Raw genomic sequence first — 9,758 nt, forward strand, 5'->3', positions numbered from 1 at the left:
GGATGCAGATGTATGGAAGGAATAGATCGCAACACCACTCGACGCCGACATCTTGAAGACACGTCAGACCGGAAGATAGAACGACGTCAGGGCAAAAGAAAAGAGGCATACCTCAATCCTCCATCCCATACCAGTTTAACATGCACCGACGTCCATGAACACTAGCAGGTGGGCAGGGCGAGAAGGAGTCACAGATCTAAAAGAGCGTCCACGTTCGGTCGACCTGTAGACACAAACTTAGAGCAACGTCAAGTGGACTCAGGAAAAGATGTTTGCACCATGGCCTTCTCCTTTCGCGACCACGAGTCTTTCTTGCGCACCACCCCACTGATCCAGATGTGACCTCACATTGCAGTTAATATTATTGATGTCGATGAACCGGTAGATGGCTGAGCGAACGGCTACACACTGTCCAGAATCAGACAACTCTGAAACGTGAGGTCAATCCTGAAAGCTAAAATTAGAGCAACACCAAGCAAAAGAGGCCGAGACGCCCGCACCTCCATCCAACCCCTTACCCGCGCTGAGGGAAGGGTCTGTGCCTCGCACCCATTCTCCCTCTCCTCCTGTTCTCCGCGTGGAACCATCATCCTTCCCAGGTAGTCACATATCAGATTAACGCTGGCGGTTTAGAGAGTACTTCAGCAGACAGCCATGGAAGAGTGTTCTTGTTGACTCGGTGTATCGACACGTTTGATCCTTTCATGATCATCAACAATGGCGGGTCCTAGAGAGCTGGAGTCGGAGTCGGCAACACTGTAATGTCTAAGGAACAATGCATCGTAGTGATTTGAATCCATGAGACGAGCTTCAAAATAGCAGAGAAGATGAAAATGCGAAGGAGAGCATTTTTTCCCATGGTTCACTTGGCGATGACCATGTGATCTCGCTTCTCTTTCTACCAGATCTTTGCGCACGCCATTCTGGCCCTGTCAACCACCTGCCTGAGAATACTAAACCATGGGGCCCTTGCATGAACGTCGTGACGAGAATCCTGATTTCTCAGGACGTGAATATAAAGAGTGAATGATCCTGGCTCCATGGCAGCGCGTTGAACGCATGATGCATCGATGGCTTTGTTGGACCCTACTAAACGCGTATGCCATCCGATTCCCTTTTTCAAGAACGGGATGAAGAAACCGGTATGCAACACAAAATGACTCACAAAGAGATCGCTATCCATGCTGTCTGATCCCGGCATCGCACCTTACCCACAAAATGCTTCTTTACTACATGTCGTTATGATATGTGAGTGCTATGCTGATCAGCTTTCGTCTCAACTCATATTTATATCTCAATGAGGATGATGTATGAATCATGCATATCCCAGAATGCTGATAGTTCGGACATTCCCCCCGGAAAGCTACATTCGGCGCAGTGCATCGTACCATCTAGTTTGTTTGACTGCGGCACCCACTCTTCGTTCCCAGGAACTGCTTCCGTATTTCCGGATCTCATAGTATTCGAATCCTATGCTGATCGGCGTCTACATCATGATCTTCATCCCGCGCTCGCATCTCAGTGGCGGTATACGATGGATGGTTTATCTGTATCTCAAACTACTGATAGTTTCGGCTTTCTCCTCACAGCCGCATTCAGATGCCACACAACCAACTCTATACTACCTGTCTACTTCACCACACCCACTCTTTCATACACAATTACCGCATCTCACTACTAGATGTCAATCCAGCTGATTTTGTAAGTCACCCTTTCCATTGCACTGGACAGGTTCTCAATTCACCGGTCAGGTTTTGTTTCCATTTTGCTACTTCGACTGGCTTTATTCTCGGTGGACCTCAAGGAAATGCACCAGCTGTGCCTCTGCTGGCGTCATGGACACCTCTTGGGTGCGCTCATAGCCCGTCTTCTAGTATCGAGCAATCAAGTCTCATCTTCGCTTCCTACTACAGATCATTTACTATTGGAACCAATAGTAACCCAGAAAGCATTGCTCTCACGCCGCCCAGCCCATCAACTTCTACCAGTAGTCCTGATTCCGGAATTACTACCACTGTCTCAACATCGTTTATGTACGTCCATTGCCCTCTATTACTCCTAACGAGACTAGCTCATAATTTATTTCTTGGAATGACCAGCTTTGGGAGTACTAATGCATCGATCTTCATCAATCCTTTCGGGACAACACCCTCCAAACCTCCTTCCAGTTCCAGCTCTGCAGAATCAACGACTCAAAGGTTCGTTTATTCCCTGCTCCTTACACCACTCGTCACCCACATTTCAACAGCTCCCTCCAAGCTACAGGAAGTAGTTTGGCTGGCGCTTCATCGTACGCCATTTGGAATAATTCGTATTGAGAACTGCAAATCTGAATCTGACTTCAGAACTACCACCTTCCCAGCTGCAAATGAAACTCAATCCGCGTCTGTCACTTTCCCTTCTTTTCTAATGAAACCTTTCTTCACAATTTATCCAGGTCCCATCCAACAGTTTCATCCTCAAATGAGAATCCCACATCTTCTGCTACCAGTGGTTCGCAATCCAAAACAATTCCAATAATCGGCGCTACAATAGGCTCCTTCGTATTCCTTCTCCTCCTTCTATGCGCCCTCGTATACACCCTCCACCGACGACAGCACCGGAGGAAACATCCTGCCATATTCCACCATGATATGATGGTTCGGCGGAAGCGCTCCAAATCCGGTAAAAGGTTCAGGTGCCTACATGAACTTTGGGGATGCGGAAAAACTTGCTTCGTACGGTTCTTCGCTTCCCGCTCCATCAGGCAACACACACAGACTACCAGATGGAACTACAGGATGTTTCAGCGAAACAGAAAACTGAGCTGATCAGGCTCAAGACGTGATTGACGCTGGGTGGAGATGTGCAAGAGGAGAACTGATGACATGCCGGTCGGGTTTTCGAGGGTCCTGGTTTTGATGTAAAGATGGGGACGTTGACCGTCCTACGATTTATAAGACGCAGACGTTGAAATAGATATAATTGTTATCTCCGTGCGTAGACAGACGTTATTGTATTTTGCGTAAGCTGTACTCTACTTGACATTCATAGCTGTATACACATACGATAATTTTCATTACTGGCTTTCGATAATGCAAGGTACTGGTTAATGGGACACCACGGACAGACACATAAGAGAAAAGACTAGAAAAATCATCTTACACCCTTTGGTCTTCTCGACAGCGTTTGCGTATCTCGGATCCCAATTCGACGTGAAGAATGCTACCACTAGAGGCTCAACAGCAGCATCAAGCCCGACTTTCATAACGTCATCGATATGTTGGATGTGAAAGAATGAGTAACATGGGATGCTAAAGCGAACGGTCAACAAGAAATGACGACAGGATGATCCCGGCGGTGGGGCTGGCCTCAAATAAGTATGAACCTTGTAGCAAAAGCCAAAGTGAAGCCGACCGTACAAGGGAGATAGGGTTTCCTGCAAGGGGCAACTTGCATGTGTTCCATCCACAGTACGTGGAAAGAAAAGGAGCTGAGTGTAATATCACCGGGACACTTCCAAGTGGCTGGCAGCAGGAGAAAGTAAATAAAAAGTTCTGCTCCGTTACCAAATGACATGAGCTGGAATCGAACAAGCCCTGTGCGCGGTTCCAACGTGCCATCATGCCATGAAATAATGTACATAACACAACAAACAGGCTGTACATGACCCAGAAGCCAGACATCTTGATCGTAAGCCAAGAAGGCTCTATATATGCGTCAGACTGGAAGTGTCAAGGCAACAGTAAAGACGCGTACCTCGACCGTCCCTCGTTCCATTCATATGATACCAGTTTACTTGAAGAGTACCGATGTCCATGAGTGTTAGCTAGTGGACAAGACGAGAAGTACACGCAGATGTAACAGCGTGCGCACGATTGGGTGACCTGTAGACAGAAACTTAGAACAACATCAATAGGGCTCGGAAGAAAGAATGCTCACATGCATACCTAGCCTTCTCCATCCGCGACCACGACTTGTTCTTGCGCACCACCTCATTGATCCAGATACGTCTTTACCCACATTGAGAGAACCAGTGAGCCAGACGACTGCAGGGTATACAAGGCAGGGGTGAACAACTACACACTGTCTCGAATCAGCCAACTCTAAAATGAGAGTTCGATCCTGAAATTTGAAAGCCGAAATTAGGGAAACGTCAGGCAGAAGAGGAAATGCCCGTACATCCATATTCCAGGCTGCCAGCCGACCTCTTACCCGAAGTGTCTGTGCACTCTACCCATTCTCCCTATCCTCGCGTTCTCAGCATGGAATCATCGTCGGTCGTATATCAAGTGAGTCCCAGCGGTTTGGACTTGGAGAGTACTCCAACGGGTAACTGCTCTTGTCGACTCCGGGTATCGACCCGCCTGATCCTTCCTTCCACGTTCGTCTTCGACAGCAGTGGATCCCCGAGAGCGGGCCTCGGCGTTGGTGACACCCCGACGTTAAAAGAGCTTCAAAGCAGCCGAGAAGATGAAAAGCGGGAATGGGGGACCGGGCATATGTTTTCCCACGGCCCACTTTGCAGCGACCATGTGACTCTCTGACTTCTCCCTTTAGTCTTTCACGATTCTTATCAACATGAACTCCGACACGAACAGCACAACGAGAATCCCATTCTCAGGACACGAATATAAAGAGCGAATCATCTTGGCGCTTGGACTTCACCAGCTCATTGAACGCGGGCTTTTGGCGGAGCCCGGATACTAAATGCTTATGGTAATGCGCATGCCATCCGATTCCTGTTTTCAAGAACACGCTCAACTCAGCAAAAAATGCTGCCTTTGATCCTGGCATCATAGATTACCCTCCATGATGACATGTCTCTTTGCTACACCCTAACTGTCGCCTTCCCAGGATCGTGTCCCTCGTTTCCGATCTTATACCCTCTCCCAAATTTCGCAGTCGCCTTCCAAATCTTTGCTGCCTGTACTTTTCTTCCTCATATGCAAATATCGATGCCAGTGACACTCTTGAATTCGCGCCATGTTTAACGGACTGACTTATCGATTCTTAGGACGCACGTTTTCCTCCAGAACTCATCATGGATATCGGAGGACCTACGTGGTATTCTCATCGAGATTATACAGTAATAGTTCATGCCACTTAAACAATTCCTTCTCAGTGTGCACCGAGTCATCCATCACGCCAACCAAGTGATCAAGATGAACTTTCCTAATTCCACTCTTATCTCTCATTTATTCATTTTTGTGTTTGCTCTATGTAGGACGATGAAGGATTAGCCCGGATGTTAGTATGTATCTGTTATCTTTCGGCGTCTATCTTCAGGATCTATTTTTTTGGCAGTGCTGGCGACACGTTTCAGCGCTAGTCTGCATTCATTCCTTCTTGCCACACGGCACGACTAAGACTGCTTGGTGTGACGACGGATCGGCGGTACAGTATGGACGTAGGTGTGTCCTTGTCTTGGTGTGATGGTACCCATCTTCATCGATCATCCTTCTATCACCAGGAAGGGGGTCTGATAATCTTTCGGAGGAAGACAGGGACAATTACGGGGGCGAAATGGACTTTCTAATGGATGAGGTAAGAACAGTGTTCTACAGAGGCGAGCAATAACACTTTGCGTGCAGGTGAGCGAGTATGATCCTCCTGAGATCACACTCTCTGCCCTCGCTGAGACTGGTCGGGACGAACCGAACATTCCTGTGTTGAGGCAACGGTCATACACTGGTACAAGGGTCATACCGTCTGCTCTGGCTGACACTCCCTGTGCCAATCTTGGTGTACACGGAGTTTTCGAGAAGCTGAACACAACACTTGGCACTTTTTACATTCTATCCCCCCTGATGTCCTCAGTTCTCGAATCCTACATCAGACGAAACTCTGATTTCGGCACCGTCTACGCTCATTTGCGCTCCTACTGGTTTGACTTCGCCACCATCGAACAGAGAAGATGCAAGGACGAGGAGAATGACCGGGAAATGCGGAGAAAGGCGATCGTCCATAACAGGATCACCAAGCGCGACATGCCCCCTCGACGCGTCTGGGATCTGTACGCTAATCGGGTAGTCCCATACTGGGTAACACCGCTCACAGACTGGTGTGCGATATCGCATGCATGGGTGTCTGAGGAGGAGCGTATGGATGTGATGACGCCCATCAACGGATACGAGTGGCCCGTCCCCATGCCAAACGATGCGAACCTTGATCTCATCCGCATCGAGATGTTGAACCTCGGAGCAGGGTATGTGTGGTTAGACGTTCTGTGTTTGCGGCAGGAGTATGCGATTAGGGAGGAGGATCAGCTCAAGGAGGCTCTCCGCAAGGAGGAATGGAAATTGGACGTCCCCACGATCGGATACGTGTATGACACCACGCAGACAGTGGTATGCTACTTGAGCGGACTGGGTCGGCCGCTGAGTTTTCAAAAACCGGGTGACTTCGAAAGTGACCGATGTTGGTTCAATCGAGCGTGGACGCTCCAGGAGATCCCAAAAGGCTACCATCTAGTTATTGTTGGGGAGACGGGCGATGACAAGTTCATCAATGAGGAAATGCTAATGAGGGTCCATGGGACCAACTTGAATTGTTTTAACAGGATGCGTTGTATGGTCTCGACGTTGTGCTTCCTAGTGCAGATGCGGAAGCGGGTGTCAACGAAGCCGCTAGACAAAGTCGCAGGTTTGGTATATGTTTTCAACACGGGAGTCCATCCCGATATAGACAACGGTGCTCATCCGAAGAGGATGCCTGGACTGCCCTCGTGGACGTCATGGCGCCTCCGCTACGGGCAGAATTTGTTTCTCTACTACCCAGAGCCTGGGAATGGGAATGTGTTTTGGCGACCATCATGGGAGCAGGTGATGGCTCGCACGCTTCGTGGGAATGAAGGGGTTGCATGATATTGGGGATGTTGGTCGGACAGAATCAGACTGGTAGGAGGGAGTGTTTATTGATTCGATCTATATATGTGGATTGGCTGACCCGTCTAAGAGCCCTCGGGAGGGGAAGTGTTATTAAGGATTGCACGAGAGGATTCTGTGCTTGCACGATCGTCGCTGAGCACGACGTACCCGATACCAAGCACGGACCGGTATACGCTCATAGGCCCCAGTCGATCTCGCACTGGATCGGGTGTTATCTGGGTAGTCGGGCGGCTAAGGCAGACTGATGGGAAGTTTGAGAAAGTATCAGTGATCGGTCTGGCGGGTGGTGAAGACGCGGAGAAGTTGCGGGAACTCCATGTTGAAAGATGTGTTAAAACAGACCTCTGTTGATTTCATCGTGTTGTGGAAGGTTCCCCCAGAAAACTGCATTAGGTGCAGTACATCTATACTATCTAGTTGTTTGACCGTGACACCCACTCTTTGTATCCAAGAACCGTTTCAGTGTTACGTGATCTCATAGTATTTGAATCCTATGCTGACCAGTGTCTACGTCATGATCTTCATCCCGCGTTCGTATCTTAATGGCGGTGTGCGATAATTTATCTATATCCCAGACTACTGATCTTCACAGCCGCATTAGCTTGACTTACTATTCTGTCTGCTTCACAACGGTACCCATCCTGTCATGCCTCGCCACTATATGTTGCTCCAGCTTACTATTTTTCAAGATTCGTGTTTTTCATTGCGTGAGCAGTACTCAAATTTAACGGACAGGTTTTGTTTTCCACTTCGCTACTTCGCTGGCAGCTCTCTTGATGGTCGTAAAGGAGAGGTATCATCAGCTTGCACACTCTGCCTCCGCAAGTGCCCTCGTTTCCTATGTGCGTTCGTCGTCCGTCTATTGAACTCTCAAGTCTCATCTGTCAACTTCTTGCTTCCTAATACAACAGCGTTACCCAATTCGCGGGTAGTATATGCAGCCGTATTCTCACGTTGCCCAGCCAGTCTACTAGTGCTCCCGGTTCCGGAATTAATGTCACCGTTCCACGCATCATCTACGTATGTTCATTACGCTCTTTTACCCTTAACAAGACCGGCTCATGATTTGTTCGTCAGAATAACTAGCTCTGGGAGCACCACTGTAACTAACGCATCAATACCAACCAGTAATGTTGGGCCAATACCTACCAATCCTCCGATGAACCCCGGGTCCGGAGAAACAACCACTCAGAGGTTCGTCTGTTTGTCGCTCCTTCCATGTACGCACGTAGCTCATCGGTCACGTTTCAATAGCTCTTCCCAAACCTCAGGGAGTTCGGTCACCACTGGTAGTACTTCATCGTACGTATTCTCGAATAATTTGTATTGAACTGTAAATCTCACTCATTTCAAAACTACCAGCTACTCAGTTACAATTCTTACGAACTTGACTTCCCAATCCACGTATGTCATTCTCCGTTCAACCTGTCTTGATGACTTATCAGATTATCCAGGTCTCATCCGCCAGTTTCATCCACCAATGAGAATTCCACATCTTCTGCTACCAATAGTTCGCAATCCAAAATAATTCCAATCATCGGTGCCACAGTCGGGTCCTTTGTATTCTTGCTGCTCCTTCTATGCGCCCTCGTATACATCCTCCACAGACGACAGCAGAAGAGGAAATATCCTGCCATATTTCACCGCGACATGATGGTTCGGCAAAAGCGATCCGAGTCGAATCTGCCTCTTACTCCGACAGTAAAAGATTCAGATGCTTACACGAACTTTGGGGATGCAGAGAAACATACATCGTACGGTTCTATGGACAAAGAAGACATTGCGCTGAGTCCCAAGGACTATTTGGAATATTCGCTGCCCGTGCCCACCGCCTGGTTGGGCAACAGATCCGAGATCCTATCTCCTGCTCGCGCACACGCAAACCGTGGTCCACCAGATGGGGCTACATGACGTTTTAGAGAGGCGGAAACTCAAGACGGATTTGATGCAGGGTGAAGACATGCAAGAAGAGCTTAAGGCGAGGATCGCCGACCTTGGAAATTCTCCTGGGCGCTTGGATTTATTGATAACATGCCGGTCAATGTTGAGGTTTAGAGGGTCCTGGTCTCGATGTACAGACGTCCCTACCTAATGCTATGGTTTATTATAAGATGCACATGCGAAATAGATGTAATCGTTATCTTCAGACGTAGACAGACATTACTGTAAAACTTTACAGACGTACCTCATTCGATCATATTCTTTACTAGTTTTTGATCTTTCATCTATTGTGTAAAACTCGGACACAGTGGGATTAATTGAGATGTTTTTCAAAGGCTGAGCTTGTACTCAGTTCAACGACCGCTCGATACCGGTGCGCGATGGACGAGGGCTACTACCTGAGAGCGTCTAAACCTCTGGATCAAACATTTGGATAGCCTATATAACTTTGAACGACTTACATCGCCTGTCAGTGAGGTTGGCGGTATGGCATCTCCAGGCCCATCGACTGGCAAGGCCGAAGCGACCACTACAAAGTCTGGTGGTTAGAACGCATAATCAGGAAGCCAGTGAGATGGTTCCCACAAACGAGGGCGAGGGTTAGTACGATCAATTTAAGATACATGATGTTTCAACGTAGAAGACATCAAGCGTTGAACGGGTTTAAATATTCAGAGAGCATTGGCCAGGCCCTCGATGGTATCAATCTGACCATGCTGTGATAAAAATCTCCCTTTTGCAGGGAAAAGAAGCCGAGAAGATAGAAGCTTGCAGGAATGGCGAATTTCCCTGATTGAATACAGCGCCATAATGAGTATAAAGCGCGTGGATGACAGTACAATTAATTCATCTTCAATCGCATAAACTGAAGCGGGCTATACGTACCTGTTCGCGAATGATGAATTCTAGTATGGAAATTGATATGATGGACGCGGGTGAGCGGTAGGA

At 48.1% G+C, this 9,758-nt stretch overlaps 4 protein-coding genes across 4 annotated transcripts; 3 read left to right on the forward strand and 1 right to left on the reverse strand.

The window, feature by feature from the left end:
• Positions 1-1,681: 1,681 nt before the first annotated feature.
• EV420DRAFT_1651574 (uncharacterized protein) lies at positions 1,682-2,410 on the forward strand (the record flags this gene model as incomplete). The annotated part of the gene is made up of 5 exons (XM_060478569.1): positions 1,682-1,701; positions 1,752-1,850; positions 1,914-2,033; positions 2,100-2,290; positions 2,346-2,410. 5 exons carry the CDS (start codon positions 1,682-1,684, stop codon positions 2,408-2,410), a joined length of 495 nt encoding a protein of 164 aa, XP_060322872.1.
• A 614-nt stretch (positions 2,411-3,024) lies between these two features.
• On the reverse strand, positions 3,025-4,471 carry EV420DRAFT_150431 (uncharacterized protein). The gene is made up of 5 exons (XM_060471229.1): positions 4,162-4,471; positions 3,922-4,104; positions 3,739-3,866; positions 3,402-3,688; positions 3,025-3,350 (listed from the first exon to the last, which is right to left on the reverse strand). Exons 1-5 carry the CDS (start codon positions 4,165-4,167, stop codon positions 3,307-3,309), a joined length of 648 nt encoding a protein of 215 aa, XP_060322873.1. The 5' UTR covers positions 4,168-4,471; the 3' UTR covers positions 3,025-3,306.
• A 757-nt stretch (positions 4,472-5,228) lies between these two features.
• Positions 5,229-7,104, forward strand: EV420DRAFT_150475 (uncharacterized protein). The gene is made up of 3 exons (XM_060471265.1): positions 5,229-5,393; positions 5,453-5,526; positions 5,574-7,104. The coding sequence occupies exons 1-3, from the start codon at positions 5,384-5,386 to the stop codon at positions 6,843-6,845; spliced, it is 1,356 nt and encodes a 451-aa protein (XP_060322874.1). The 5' UTR covers positions 5,229-5,383; the 3' UTR covers positions 6,846-7,104.
• A 497-nt stretch (positions 7,105-7,601) lies between these two features.
• On the forward strand, positions 7,602-9,204 carry EV420DRAFT_150517 (uncharacterized protein). The gene is made up of 6 exons (XM_060471273.1): positions 7,602-7,711; positions 7,781-7,889; positions 7,947-8,063; positions 8,124-8,171; positions 8,232-8,273; positions 8,324-9,204. The coding sequence occupies exons 2-6, from the start codon at positions 7,864-7,866 to the stop codon at positions 8,778-8,780; spliced, it is 690 nt and encodes a 229-aa protein (XP_060322875.1). The 5' UTR covers positions 7,602-7,711; positions 7,781-7,863; the 3' UTR covers positions 8,781-9,204.
• The last annotated feature ends 554 nt before the right edge of the window (positions 9,205-9,758 follow it).

This window comes from Desarmillaria tabescens (assembly GCF_030435595.1).
Source record: "Desarmillaria tabescens strain CCBAS 213 chromosome Unknown EV420scaffold_100, whole genome shotgun sequence".
NCBI classification, from domain to species: Eukaryota; Fungi; Basidiomycota; class Agaricomycetes; order Agaricales; family Physalacriaceae; genus Desarmillaria; species Desarmillaria tabescens.

Bases quoted from the DNA above. Each gene is read 5' to 3' on its own strand.
- EV420DRAFT_150431 (XM_060471229.1), bottom strand. The intron at 3,867-3,921 runs GTGAGCATTCTT...TTCTGTCTACAG, and splicing joins GGAGAAGGCTAGGTATGCAT to GTCACCCAATCGTGCGCACG. The intron at 3,689-3,738 runs GTACGCGTCTTT...ACGCATATATAG, and splicing joins TGGAACGAGGGACGGTCGAG to AGCCTTCTTGGCTTACGATC.
- EV420DRAFT_150475 (XM_060471265.1), top strand. The intron at 5,527-5,573 runs GTAAGAACAGTG...CTTTGCGTGCAG, and splicing joins TGGACTTTCTAATGGATGAG to GTGAGCGAGTATGATCCTCC.
- EV420DRAFT_150517 (XM_060471273.1), top strand. From the start codon at position 7,864: ATGTCACCGTTCCACGCATCATCTAC. The intron at 8,064-8,123 runs GTTCGTCTGTTT...ACGTTTCAATAG, and splicing joins GGAGAAACAACCACTCAGAG to CTCTTCCCAAACCTCAGGGA. The intron at 8,172-8,231 runs GTACGTATTCTC...CAAAACTACCAG, and splicing joins ACCACTGGTAGTACTTCATC to CTACTCAGTTACAATTCTTA.